We start from the raw sequence: 14,824 nt of genomic DNA, 5'->3' as shown, positions 1-14,824 counted from the left end.
GACTCCCGGGAAGAGCCGGGCACTGGGCAGGAGCAGAGCACGGTCCAGAGCGGGGCGGGGCGGGACGGAGGTTCCCGGCAGGAGGGGCGTGGTTGGGAACGCCCTGGCCCCGCCCCCACATCAGGCCACGCCCCTGGGGTCCCAGGTCACGCGCTGAGCTGACCCTCGACCTCGGGCCGGGGAAGGGGGGGGCGGGCCGCGGCGGCCGAGCGCGTGCCTCACGTCCTCTGCGGCCCCGCCCCCCGCGCTGCGCACGCGCGGCCGCGCCCCGCCCCTCGTCCCCCGGGGTGGGCGGGGCCCGGGAGCCCAGCCGGGGAAGCCGCGGGAGCGCTGGGCTTGGGGGAGCGCGCGAGCCTCCGCCGCCGCCGCCGCGTCACGGTCCCGCCCGCCCTCCGGGCCCCTCCCCGCGCTCGCTCCGTTCCCGGCTCTCCCGCCCCCTTCTCCCCTCCCCCCGGGCGAGCGAGCGGTGACTTAAGCAACGGAGCGCAGCGAAGCGCATTTTTTTTTTTCCTCCTCGCTCTCAGCCGCGCCGGGCAGCTCGTGGCGCGCTCGGCGCCTCCGCTCCGGCCCGAGATGAATGCTGCGGCAGAAGCCGAGTTCAACATCCTGCTGGCCACCGACTCGTACAAGGTGGAGCTGCGGCGTGGGCCTCGGGGCCGGGGGGCTGACGAGGGCTCGGGCGGCGGGATGGGGCAGGTGGAGGAGCCGCCGCAGCGCGGTGGCTGGAGGATGGAGGCGCGGGCCGGAGGCGGGGCCTGCGCCGCGGCGGGGGCGCGGCCGGAGGCTCGGCGGGACGGGCGCACGCTGCGGCTGCGGCTGCCGGCGGCCTGGGCGCCCCGGCGGGGTGGACTGGATGGGACCTCCCGACGGACGATCGGGCTGGTTAGGTAACAGCCTCGGGCCGGGCAGGTACGTCCCTGCCCGGGGGAGCGCTGGGAGAGGTCCTGGCGGCGAGCCCCGCACCCAGCCGGTGGCCCCCAGCGTGGAGGACAAACCCGGCTCGGGGAACAGCGTCTGATTCAGCCCTCCACTCCGCTGGGCTGCATTTCAGACTCTAGGGGTCGTTCACGCGCCCGGCCCCTGGTTGCAGAGGCCGGTGTACTCTGGCTCTTCGGGGTCACTACGGGATTTCTGTGAAAAGGAAAGTGAAAGACCGGGAGGTTGAGGAACTGGAGTTTTAACCCTGGAGGACTTGTGGGGGAGGGAAATGGCCCAATGCTTGACGGTGCCTTTTGAATTGACTCTTGCGATATTTCCACTTGAAATGCACCTTAGTAAAAGGAGGAGTAAGGAGGAAATACCCCACTATTACGTGAGCTTAAGCTAAATTTTGTTAGCCAAAACGCTTAAGGGTAAAATATCAGACTAGGACCCCCACTAAAACTAAATAAATTTTAGCTTTCAAGTTTAGTATTTACTCAAGCACCGTGATGGTTTTGAGTGTACTGATTAGACGTAGTACTCTTGTGGCTTTGTTTTGGTTCTTCGCTTTTTACTTTTTAACCCTATAATCTGAATGTTACAGAGAGTTCCATTTTACTTACATTCTAGTTTGTCTGTTTCTTTGTAATCTATTTAAATAGATACAAGATTTATCAACAGGTGGTCTTTCAATTGGAATTTTTATTTTTTCGTGACAGATTTCTCTGTGAAGCCCCTGGCTGTCCTGGAACTCACTTTGTAGACCAGGCTGGCCTGGAACTCAGAGATCCACCTGCCTCTGCCTTCTGAGTGCAGGGATTAAAGGCATGTGCGCTATACCATGCCTGGCTTCCAGTGGAAAAATCGTTCCCATTTCTACTGGTACTTAAGACTCTGAAGACTCTATTTGACTTAGTTTGGGGGAGGTGCTTTGGGCATCCTTAGTGATTTTAGGAAAGGCTCACTAGTGATTTTGTAAAATTTAAGGAAATAGCCCAAAATAATTTTCAGGTATTTTAACTAGTTCTGGATGAAATGACTGAATCTAATGGGAAGTATAAACAGATAGTGTGAACTTTTAAAGGGCCAGGCTTGGGAGAGCATGTCTTCAAGAGGCAGGCTTCTTGAGTTCCAGGTTAGCCTGCTTACCCAGTGAACAGTAAATGTCCAGAGCTACATAATGTCTCAAAAAGAGCGGTGTATAAATACCAGTGATGCAACCCTGCTTAGCAGCAGTTTTTTGTGGTGTTTTGGAGCTGCTTTTACTTAATGAAAAATCTAAAAGCTTTCTAACCTCCTAGCAAGTCATGCTTATCTGCATGATTACAATTTGCGTATAATTTTTATTTCTGCCCATTCTTACTGGGCATCCCCCCCCCCTTTTTGCCTTTTTATCTTAGATAGAAAGGTAGCAAAAAATACTTGATTACAGGTAATGAAAATTCTTTGATTTGGAGATCACAAGTTCTTGTCAGTTCTTAAAAATTCTCGACTGTTTAGAGGAGAGTGGCTGGATGTTGATGAAGAGATTTTTTTCTAAAAACTAAAAGGAAAATCATTTCCTAAGCCACACAAAGTAGATAAGGTGGTGGCCAAGCTTATAGCAACATGTGGGATCCATTTTCAGGGTGTCTTTAGGAAAGCACAGAACACTCGGGGCCGGTGGAGGCGGGTCTGGAGCACACTTCCATTTCTGTGATCTCGTGTTTCATCGTGTGCAGTAAGGAGCGGAGAGCACAGGCGGTGCAGCTCTCTTCCATCTTTAATCGTGTGTTTTCAGAGTAGCTTAAGCTCTAGTGACATTTACTGACCCAGCTCGGGAAGATGGATGTGAGCCCATCTAGTCAGTAGTTAGGTTGCATCCAGGGCTTTCCTGTCAGAGAGGCATGCCTTTTCTTTTTTAGCGTACTGCTAGGATGGTCAGTTTCCAAATAGCCAGGAAGCAGTTAAAAGATGCCTTTCTTCTGTCCCACACAGAAATTCCACAAAACTGTACACATTTTGTTTGTAAGCGCCTACGGCAGAGAACAGTTGTAACATTTTTCAACATTTTGTCTCCAGCAGATTAGCAGAAGACATTGTCATTTGTGCTGTGTCTGGAAAAGACGGGATGCACAAAAGCAGTCCTTCAGTGATGTTCAGGTCCTGGCTACCCCCTTGGGGGCCTTCTTGGCCTGTCTAGAACCCAGCACTTTATCAATCACACATCAACACATAGTGGAGGCACAGCAACAGCATCTTACAGTCCCGGGTGGAGAAGGGTTATCTTTACTGGCTCTTCAGAGAACTGCTTGACTTCCTTGTAGCAATGAAGCAGTCAGTTCTTGTGTTCTTCAATGGTGATGAACACAGGAAGTTGAGCATTATTGCAGAAGAGGTTTGGAGAGTGAGCATCCTATGACGAAGTGAGTTCTGCCTGGAACTTGCAGTATTTCCCTCTCGCTGACTCGCCACCTTTTGTACTTGCCTCTCGAGTGCTTCCGAGAGAGCACTAACGGATGAGGAACGTGGACCCATGGCCCCCGAGCTTGTCAAGGAGGAGGGGTTCTGTATTCTTTTTCTGGTGTGTCCTTAAAGACATGTATGTGTCAGTCATAGTGACATATCTCTGTGATCTTAGCACTGAGAAAGAAGGGGTGGGAGGCCAGCCTGGGCTACACAGCAATTCTGGACCAGCCTGGGCTACATGAGACCTTGTCTCAAACAAGAGGGTGACATTTGTATGTATGTTTTCAAGTAAGCTTTATAAATTGTGGGGGAAATTTGAGCAATGGAAATAAAACAGTGCGGCTGGCAGCCACAGATAAAGAAGGATGCTTGCTACCAAGCCTGGTGGCTTACATTAGCCGGGCATCCACATGGTGGAAAGAGAGAACCCAACGCCTGCAAGGATTGATGGAGTACTTTAGGCTCCAGGGCTAAATAGCAACAAGTTATTTTCTGTGGCAGCAAATTCCCAGAGCGTCACACACATTAAAGACTCCTGAAAAGCAGAAGAACTGATTCAATTTTTGCTGTAATGAGGCAGAGGTCAGGATGATTGGGGCTAGTGGCTCCTTCTCTTGTGCTGTAGGTATCGCAGGTAGTGCCTGCTGTAGTGAGGCAGAGGGCAGGATGATTGGGGCTAGTGGATCCTTCTCTTGTGCTGTAGGTATCGCAGATAGTGCCTGCTGTAGTGAGGCAGAGGGCAGGATGATTGGGGCTAGTGGATCCTTCTCTTGTGCTGTAGGTATCGCAGATAGTGCCTGCTGTAGTGAGGCAGAGGGCAGGATGATTGGGGCTAGTGGATCCTTCTCTTGTGCTGTAGGTATCGCAGATAGTGCCTGCTGTAGTGAGGCAGAGGGCAGGATGATTGGGGCTAGTGGCTCCTTCTCTTGTGCTGTAGGTATCGCAGATAGTGCCTGCTGTAGTGAGGCAGAGGGCAGGATGATTGGGGCTAGTGGCTCCTCTTGTGCTGTAGGTATCGCAGATAGTGTCACTTGTACACGTGTGCCTGGAAAAGTAGACAGGTCCCAGTTGCCTTTGGCAATGTGATACCAGTTTGGGTGGCAAGATCTTGAGAAGCCATCAGACCAACCTAATCTAGAGAAAATTATACCTGATTTCCCGCAGGAGGATTCTGCTTACCTTAAATACGCCTCCATCCCGGCCCCACTGTCGTAGTAGGTTGAGGGAGGATCCTTGAAAGTGGAATGTATCGATCGGTTGTTTGACAAACATTCTCGTAAAACATGGGGCTAGAGTCTTTCTGTTCCAGGCACTGGAAGTTACTGTCTAGCACCTAATCATTTTAGAAGCCTGTAAGCTTTTTCATGTATGTGGATATGTTGTCTCCATGCGTGTCTCTACCACATGTGTGCCAGGTGCCTTTGGATCCCCGGGAACTGGAGCTACAGACAGTTGTACACTGCCATGTGGGTGCTGGAAACCAAACTCCAGTGCTTATGACCGCCGAGCCTTCTCTGTTTTCCAGGAAGGCTAGTGGAATGAAGTTCTGTTAAAGCCTGTTCATGGGCTCCTGTGAACCTCACAGGGCTCTCTTAGCCAAGGAGGGCCCTGCCGGTCCAGAGATCAGTTGTCTAGGAATGTGAAGGATTGTGTATCATTTTCTCTAGCAGTAGAAATCAAAGTGCAGAAATTAACAGGATTCAAGAACTTCCTTTTCATACACTTAATTCTGAGCATATGAAACTTACTAGTGTTGCTTGACGCTGCACACTGAACTCTTGCTTTTACCTACTCATTCCTCCCATAGTCTTCATTGATTCAGTAAGTAGAACCCTTTCTTTGAGGAGGAGCTGAGATAGGGTTTGCTGCGTACCTGTGGTTGGCCTGGTATTCTCTAGGTAGCCCAGGCTGGCCTTTGGTCCAAGGCAGTCTTCCTACCTTGCCTGAGTGCTGTGATCACAGGTGTGTGCCACTCACTATTCCTGGCTTAAATGGTGCCATTGATAACCCAGGGTGCTCGAGCCGGACTCCAGGAGGTGTCTGTAACGTCTCATTCCTCCGCATCCAATTCTAATTCTCCTTTACCTCCACAAGTGCTAGGTAGGTGTCTGCTCATCTGGCTTAGTTGTGTTCAGAACTTCCTGGCTCTGCTCTGAGCACCCTGGAATGCAGGTTCCTATTGTGCCAAATTGTTTATTATTTTGTGTATGTGGCACACCCTTCCACCTAAGGTTGTGAGAAAGGCTGCTCGGGGTTAGAACATCTACTTACCATTTGTAAGAGCCTATATTCAGTTCCCAGCACCAAAAAAAAAAAATTGCAAATCAGGTTATATTTACCCCAACTTAAAACCTGATGGCTTCCCACTGCACTTAACACAGGGAGAGCTCCTCTCAGCACCTGTGCCTACGTATGATTCTACCTGTTCCAGCCTTGCCAGGTCCAAGGACCAACTACATTGGCCATTATTCTGTTCCGTCCCTCGTGTCAAAGAGCTTCCTGTCTTTTCATTTGACTCCATTCACATGTCGCAGCCCAGCCACATCTCCCCAGTTCCTTTTAAAGACACTTGCCCGCTTCTTTCTGTCCATCTTAATCTGACATTACCTTGTCTGAGTATGTTTTCTCTTAACTTTCTCGTTAGCCCTACAAGAAGTGGGGCCACATCAGCCTGGTCTACTCCTCCCCTCACCATCTGAAGCAGTAAGCCTGGCACATGGCACAAACAGGTTATGTGTCTGTGAGTCAGCTGACTGGAGTTATGTCATAGCCCTTGTGAAGGGCCAATGGCCACTGGAGCAGAAAATAAACTGGTAAAGCTGGAGTTCGTGCCTGTGGACTGTGTTCTTAGAGTAACATTTACTAAGAAAATGTTTAAAAATAGTACCCTTGCCTGGCAGTGGTAGTGCAAGCCTTTGATCTCAGCACTTGGGAGGCAGAAGCAGGTGGATCTCTGTGAGGTCGAGGTCAGCCTGATCTACAAGAGCTCGTTCCAGGACAAGCTCCAAAAGCTACAGAGAAAACTTGTCTCGAAAAAATTAATTAATTAAAAAATAGTGCCCTTGACCACTATGTATATTCTAAGTCTGAACACTGATGTATTAGTCCACAAACAACATATTGGATGTGTTCTCTTCCATGATTAATTACCTGCAAATTTGAATTTGTATAGACGGTTTAAGTTATTTACCTGTATTCTCTAAAATAATTTTAAAATTTCTCTTAAAATTGTAGAATATGGTTCATTTCTAATTCAGCAGCCTGTGAGACTTCATGTTTTAAATTGTATCTTTTTTAACATAGGAACCATTCCTGTATGTAGTATTTTATGTATATGTAGGCAAAAGTGGGTTTTAAAGCACCATTTTAGAGATGCATCCTAAACAAAAGCTTCAGTCGTTAAATGCCTATGGTGTGTGTGCGGTGTGTGTGTGTGTGTGTGTGTGTGTGTGTGTGCGTGTGTGCGTGCAGTGTGTGTGTGTGTGTGCGCGCATGCTTCTGGGCTTTCTGTTCGTAAGGTATTGTTTGTAGGCCAGATATTAATGTCTGATATTTTCCTCAGTTGTTCTACAGAATAGCACATTGAGGTTGGGTCTCCCCTGTACAGAGAGCTCAACAACTTGGCTAGTCCGAGCAAGCTGTGTGTTCTGTGGACCCTGTCTGCACCTCCCAGTGCTGGGCTGCGGTTGGGCCACCACACCTGCCTGCACTTGGTGGGTGCTGGGGGTCCAGTGCTCCTCAGGCTTATGCAGCAAGTGTGTATCCACTGACCCATCCAAAGCCTACGGACTTGTCCATTCTGGTAGAAGATACTGAAGTACGTGAACTGTGGGTCAGAACTGACTCGAGTCTGGGTGGGTGCTGTGAGAAACAGCTGTGACCCTGGATTTAGGGACTTTGCACTGTGTCATCCAGTCCTGTGTGCAGTTTTACTTTTCTCCCACCTCAATGCCTAGGTTTCTCTAAAAGAATTGGAATCCCTACGTTGTAAGTCTGATGCTATTGTTTTTACATATATCTTGGATATATTTTAAGTTCGGTTATCTTTTTTTTTTCCTAGCAAGCTTAACTATTACTGAAATATTTATAAATATACCTAACTTCAGTGCTTTTTTTTCTTTTTTTTTCTTTTTTTTTTTTTTTTGCATTGTGGTGGATTAATAGCTTTAATTACTGTGGGTTCTGTATTAGCTTTCTCCCTTGTTTTTTTGTGGTGTTCCTTAAACTGACAGTGATGAGTCAGTCCCTGGGCTCCGACCTTTAAAGTTCAGGGTGTGTGCGTTTCGCTCAGGATGCCTTTTGCCTTTTATTGTAGAGGGTTTGTTTTTGTTGTTGTTTTTATCTGTGCCTAACAAGAAGCTGCAGCCCTCTGCAGGACTGAGGCCCTCAAAGCCCACGTTACTCTAGAGGTTTACACACACACACACACACACACGTTTGCCTGTGTTCTGCAGAAGGGGAGCTCCAAGCCTGCTTTGCTGGGAACGACACACAGAGAATGGTCATACAGAAGTGGCAGTGGACATGCATTTATTTTAGAATGCTAATGCTAAGCTACAAAGATTCTGTAGATGGAGTCAAGTTCTCTGAGATCGACGTTCTACAGCCAGAGAAACACTGGCTTTCCTAAACTTGAAATGAGGAGACACGGCGTGGACCCCGACACCTGTGACACTTGGGCACCATGGCTGTCATTTACCCTGTACCTTACATTTGAACGTTTCCTGTCCTTAACACTGTACAGACACACACTACTCCTGGTTGTTTATTTATAAATAAATTTGTAAATTTTAAAATAAATGTCTTAATTATACAATCGCCTTAGAGTGACAAAAACACTAGAGTAAAACTGAAGCTCTAGTGGATGCTGAACGTTCCTCAGGCCGAATTTAAAAACATAAAAATTTCATGTTTTTAAACTCATACTATTCAGTCAGGAGGCAGTTTGAGAAATAACGAAACAGGAGGTTCCGTTTATGTTTTTAAATGTCTCACTACATTTTGTATCTGTGTGTAGGGATGTGTACATGGTGCTCCTGTGGAGGTCAGTGACCTGGAGGAATCTGTCCTCGCCTACCATGTGTGTCCCAGGGTTGATCTCAGGTCAACCATCCCAGCACCTAAAACAGGCTTTCTGTTTGCTGTTTCACTTGCTGCTGCTGTGCTTTCGTCCAGGTTTCTGTAGACACCATGGCAGCCGAGCTCACCCTCATAGTTACCTAAAGAAGCGGCTTCTGAGAAGACGTTGACTGGCCACGCTTTGCACATTAGATAGCTGTGGAATAGACTGAGCATTCCTGATCCAAAATTAGGACTTCTTGAGCATGGGTGTCACAGGGGCAAAATTCCAAAACCCGGTCACAGTCAGAATCTGGGCCAGAATTCTAGATGGCCCAGTCAGTAAAGTGCCCGCTACACAGGCCCGAGGACCTGAGCTTGATCTGTAGCACCTGACGTGAAAAGCAACCATGTTGGCACGTGCTTACAGTGCAGTGCTGCAAAGACCCCGGCCTGCTGGCCAGCTGGTCTAGCCAAACTGGTGCACTCTGGGTTTGATGAGAGATCCTGTCTCAAAAATAAAACGGATATGACGAAGGCAGAACTGAAATCCACCTCTGGCCTCCATATGCATGCATGCACATACACACAGACCACACAAACACACAAAAAAGGTGCAAGTATTTCTCTCAGGTAGACAGGTCCTGGCCCCAAAATACAAATACAGCCACGTACTCTAAAACCACCAGTCTCAAACCTTTCACAAAGCAAAAACAAGTACGTACACAGCCTGCCTGAATTGTTTCCTTGGTTTGTTCGGTAAGGTGTATGTCTCAGACTGCAAAGGGCTGCACCCCAAGATCAAGTGAGATCCGCTCAACCCTATGGCTTTGAACATACTTAGGTCTAATCTCTTCGGTCACTTTTGTTTTGATGGTAAGATAAGGAATTATTAGCAGGATCATAGTCTCTTGTTCTGTGTGGCCAGGGTGGGTAGGTTGATCAATAGCAAGTAAGAAACCCTCTGATTGGAGATAAACTGAAGACTTGTCTGTTGTGCTTTAATCTCTTAGTGTTTCCTAATGAAGGTGTCTTTCTTTCTGTAGGTTACTCACTATAAACAATACCCTCCCAACACAAGCAAAGTTTATTCCTACTTTGAATGCCGTGAAAAGAAGATAGAAAACTCCAAAGTAAGGAAGGTGAAATACGAGGAAACAGTGTTTTATGGGTTGCAGTACATTCTTAATAAGTACTTAAAAGGTATTGCTTTTCCTCGTACATTTAAAACACTGCTTTCATGTGACTTCCTATTTTTTTCTGTATTATGTTCTGTTCTTTGAAGTAATTTTCAGGTAACCTAATTTTGATATTTCATTATATTTGATCACCACTTTAGGAGTTGTTTTCTTTTGTTTGAGACACGGCCTTACTTTGTAGCCTAGGCTGGCCTTAAACACAAGGAGTTGCTCAGGCTGTCCTCAAAATCATGGCAGTTCTGCCCCAACCTCCCAAGTGTTTATAATTGTTGAACTACCACTATGCTGCCTTTTATAAAAATTATGCTGGGTGGTGGTGGTGCACGCCTTTAATCCCAGCACTCGGGAAGCAGAGGCAGGCGGATCTCTGTGAGTTCGAGGCCAGCCTGCTCTACAAGAGCTAGTTCCAGGACAGGAACCAAAAAGCTACAGAGAAACCCTGTCTCAAAAATCAAAAGAAAAAAAAAATTATGACCTGTTTCTGTGAATGCACTAAGACTTAGATTGTGTTTACGTTGGATGTTTTAAGTTAAAGAAAGGTTTTCTGAAACTGATAATTTTCCAAAGAAAGTTTAGGGCAGTAATGTTCAGAAGCCATTCTCATTTACTGATAGACTGAGCCATTGACCCAGGGCAAGAGGTTTGTTTTTGATCTGGAAAATCATTTTGAATTATGGTAGATTTAACTAGAATATTTTTATATTGCTTTAGATATATCTGACAGTTTTATTTTTCAAAACTGTTTACATTAGTGGGTTTAATTTTAAAATGCATTTTAAACACGAAAATCCTCCCAGTAATTTTCAGGGGTGGATTGGCTGTTTGCTGAGATCATTTATAGTATATTTTGTAATGAAGTTTCTAAGCAGGAAACCAGTTCCAAAGACCTTACACTTCTGGAAATTTTTAATTTTTAAAGCAAAAACAATTTCAGTTGAGTACAGGTTAAGCTTAATTTTACGCAAATGATAGCTATTTTAAGGTCACATAGAGCAGACTTGCTGCATTACTGAAAACCCAGTGAGGTGTAAAGGTCCTGCTGTATGGAAGGAGAGTGCACAGGGTCTTAAATACAGCAGTTGATACTGGTTTCTAAACGTAGAGAATATTTATTTCTGTAACTTTGTAAGTTATTATAGGGGTGTGTGGCTTCTTAAACCATTGCCATTGGCAATCCCTTCTTGAGGGATTTTTTGCACAATTCTGAGTATATAAGTATATAAAAATAGATATACAAACATTTTCTGACTTAAAAAAATAACTTTATAGTACTTAGAGCATTTGTTGACTTGACATGGTGATGCCGTGTACAGTGCAAAGTGCACATGTGTGTGTTCAGACCCAGATGGATGAAGTTGCATGATCCAATACAGGTGAACACTGCCAAAAATAAAAAATAAAACAAACCTTGAATTCATTGCCTGTTTGGTTTTGAATTAACTTGTGGCTCTTGTAGATTCAGAAGTTTTTACTGTTGCCAAAATTTTATAAAACCACCCCACTAAATTATATGTTCTTATCAGTAGTTTACAAAACTGCTCTAGGCCGTGTTTTCTAAATAGCTGTGTGTCGTCCTGTAACTAGGTTCTGTACCCTTATCCTCATTTTACAGAGAAGAAGAGATTTAAAGACTATCTAAAGAGCACTGCCATTTGATTTTGTCTGTTTTGATGGTGTGCAAGTGATTTTCTATTCTAGCTGCTTGCTTGTTTTACTTTTTGAAGACAGAGCCTCACCATGTAATTCAGACTGCTTTGGCTCCCCGAGTCCTTGATTTATGAGTGTGAGCCGCTGTGTTTAGCTGCTCCTGTGCTTGTAAAATAATGAGAAATTATGGTGAGGGTGAGCTCTTGGAAGTACAGGTTTCCTTTCTGAATCTGCTCTTGACGGGTGAATCTCGTTCATCCTCTCTGCTTTCCTATCATAAGGGATGAGAGAGCTGACAGCATTGCTGTGGTGACTCAGCAAGTCACAGAATGTAAACAAGACCTGTGTGTCCTTCCAGGTAAGGTAGTGACCAAAGAGAAAATCCAGGAGGCCAAAGAAGTGTACAAAGAACATTTCCAAGATGATGTCTTTAATGAAAGGGGATGGAACTACATTCTTGAGGTACAAATGGCTGTCACTTCTTACCTGTTTTGGTTTTTGTTTAAATCAAAATTTCTTGCCGTGGAATTTGAATAGAAAATTCAACTATAAAGCTTTTTTTGATGATCTGAATATAATAGTTATTTTTAAAGATATTCTTACAAAAACTAGATAACATTTGCTTTTCCTCTGTAGTGTCAATCACTAACAAGCAGCAATAAAACAGCAGGTCACCGGGTGCCATTTACATAGATAACATCAGCATTTCAGCGTTGATGAAAATAATTTGTTACACTGCATAAAGTAAGATTTTAGAAAAAACTAAGACCCAAGAATATGTTTTGAAACCTTTTACTAAGGCGACAGAATCTAAAATAAACTAACAGAGTTTATAGTGATCCTGAGTAATATGCTAGTAAGTGACTTAGAATTGAACTCACTTTTTGAGAGGTAATTTAATACATTTCTGGAAAATATACCTTAAAATGGAGAGACACTAATAATTTTTAAAGGATAGCTTTACTTGGCAGTTTCGTAAGTTATTTCTAACTTCCTCAGGTTGAAAGTAGATGCTATGAGTTTATCACAACATAATTCTGGGATCCTCCTCTCGGCAAGTAGAATAGTGTGGTGCAGCTCCTTGAGTGAGTTCAGCCTTGCTTTTCACTCTACTATCGTGTACTGAGCATACAAATTCCCTAGCAGTCCCAGCATCTGAGAACCAAGTGTTCACGTGAGGTTATCAGGGCAGTGACTTAGACTTGGTCACTGAATGTCGGGGTCTTCGTGGCTTTAAATGTCTACTTGCCAGGAAAAAGATAAGTCTTACTTAAAATTCCTCTGTAGTGATCTCCTTTTCTTTGTGTGTTCTTGCACACTAGCCTTTAATCTTTCTTTCTTTTTCATGTACGAAAATGACCTGTGTGGAACAAGTTGTAAGACAGTATGGTAGAATGAAATTTCTCTTTTTCTGAACAAGTCAGGGAAATGCTGTTTTGATCAGTGTTGATCAAAGTGGTAGGTGTTCATAGCAGTAACAACATGAACTTAGGAGCTGGATTGGTGCCTAAGTTACTCATTCTGACTCACTTTAGAAGCTGTGGGATACTCTGACTAACTAGATTGTTGCTAATGATTTAACGACGTCTATACTTTCTGCAGTGGTAAAAATTTAGCTTCCATAAAATGTAAAAAAAAAAAAACTGGCATAACAGGCAACTGTTGAATGAGTGAATATTGTTGCTGTTGCCTCCTGCCAGAAATACGATGGTCATCTCCCAATTGAAGTAAAGGCTGTTCCTGAGGGCTCTGTCATTCCCAGAGGGAATGTGCTGTTCACTGTGGAGAACACAGACCCTGAGTGCTACTGGCTCACCAACTGGATTGAGGTGAGTGGGTTTGGCTTTTTATTCAGAATCAAACATTGTTTAAGTGGTGATTGAGCCTAAAGACCACTGGGTCCTGGAAGCTTGCTGTCACTGGTAAGGCTGTGTAATCTGCACTCACTCCTGTCTCAGCTTCCTCATCAGTGAGTGATATTTGAACACAGTGTCTTTACTATCTGTCCTTCTGATGAAGTGTGATCTTACGAGAGGCTATAAATCAAGTGACTGAGCTCCGTTGACATCGGTCTTATAATTCCTTTTGTTTCTTTTGGCACTGCTGGGACCAGAATCCAGGGCATAGTGCACACTAGACAACCCTTCCACTACATTACACCTCCAGCCCTTTTTTCAAGAAAATCCTTGCGGCGAAGTCTCACCGAGTTGTCCAGACAGGTCTGGAAGTGGCTGTCCTCCTGCCTTGGCCTCCCAAACAGCTGCTGCCCCAGGCCAGCTGACCCATTGGCAGTCTCCGTGTATACTAGCTTAGAGCAAAAGTTGCTCGGTTCTGTTTTAACCATGCAGACTTCTGGTAGACATTCTGTTCCAGTTCATTCACTGATCTTTCAATGAATTTTTCAGCTTCTAATCTAAAAACAGAATTCTATGTTCTTACTGTTTGATTTCTAAATCTAAAAGAAGGGCACATATGTAGTAGGTATTTGGGGTTTCCTTACGTGTATCTCTTGAGTGGCTCCATGTTGTCACAGTGCCAGTAATTTTGATGATGATGATGTAATCTCAAGCTTCCTGGTGGAAGCTGCACTGGTCATCTGTGGAGGAAGGGACCAAGTCGCTGGGTGCTGTTTATGTGGCTAACATCAGCATTTCAGTAGTGACGAAAATAATTTATTATTACACTGCATAAAGTAAGATTTTGGAAAAATAAGACTCAAGAATATGTTTGAAAACCTTTTACTAAGGTGACAGAATTTAAAATGCTGTTGGACTTTTGAGTGCAATCAACTAAGAGGAGGCTTGAAACAGGCCCAGGAAAGAAGGTACAGTCGGCTAAAATGTAAATTTTAATTGGTCTGTACTGTATTGTAAAACTTGGAATTATCTGTGAACTTGAAGTAAATGACAACAAATCTTAGTTTTGGATTGGCAGATTTTGATATTGGAAGGATAATATAAAAGCACAACGGTAAAGGGTGTGGAGGATTTTGTTTTGGTGGTGCCGGAGATGGAACCCAGGGCACAGGGCCTTGTACGAGCTGAACTCGCACTTGTTGGCTGAGCTATATCCTCCTCCTTGTAGCAGATGGTTCTTAACCACACTGTCTGTCAGTACATTCAGACAGCGTTTTCTCTTCAAAGCCTCAAGCAGGAAGCTCACTGGTCACTTTTAGTTTACGACTGAGTGGTCCATCATTGAGTCCTGCCTCCTTGTGACTAGGTGGGTGTCCCCAAGGTGGGTAATGAGTCCTGAAATAGGAAGTCCCATGATCTGACTGCTACTATGTTTTGGTAAAAGAGAGAGAGCCAAAGAGACACGATTGATCACAGAATAGTCCAGAATCAAGGGATGAGGACTAGAGCTTCCAATGAGGAGAGGCGCTTTGAGCACCATATTGATTCAGCCACAGGAACCTAAAGCCACAGAAGTTTGCCTTTTAGATGAGTTGTTTGTCTGAGATCCAGTAATCTCTTTCCATTGGTTTCATTTACTGATCACTTAGCTTCTGTTTGGTAAGTTTATAAAATTTATTTCAGAAATGAACTCCC

The 14,824-nt window shown here is 45.0% G+C and overlaps 1 protein-coding gene across 1 annotated transcript in view; it reads left to right on the top strand.

The window, feature by feature from the left end:
* The first annotated feature begins 318 nt into the window (after nt 1–318).
* Nampt (nicotinamide phosphoribosyltransferase) overlaps nt 319–14,824 on the top strand; it is a 28,031-nt gene continuing 13,525 nt past the window's right edge. Inside the window, exons 1-4 of the mRNA XM_075948704.1 lie at nt 319–630; nt 9,474–9,630; nt 11,632–11,735; nt 12,974–13,102. Of these exons, the coding sequence (XP_075804819.1) occupies nt 574–630; nt 9,474–9,630; nt 11,632–11,735; nt 12,974–13,102 (447 nt within the window). The 5' untranslated portion in view covers nt 319–573. The remainder of the gene's footprint in view (nt 631–9,473; nt 9,631–11,631; nt 11,736–12,973; nt 13,103–14,824) is intronic.

This window comes from Microtus pennsylvanicus, chromosome 14, assembly GCF_037038515.1.
Source record: "Microtus pennsylvanicus isolate mMicPen1 chromosome 14, mMicPen1.hap1, whole genome shotgun sequence".
Taxonomy (NCBI): domain Eukaryota; kingdom Metazoa; phylum Chordata; class Mammalia; order Rodentia; family Cricetidae; genus Microtus; species Microtus pennsylvanicus.
Note: the sequence above shows the minus strand (reverse complement) of the source record. Positions and strands in the feature narration are given on the sequence as shown.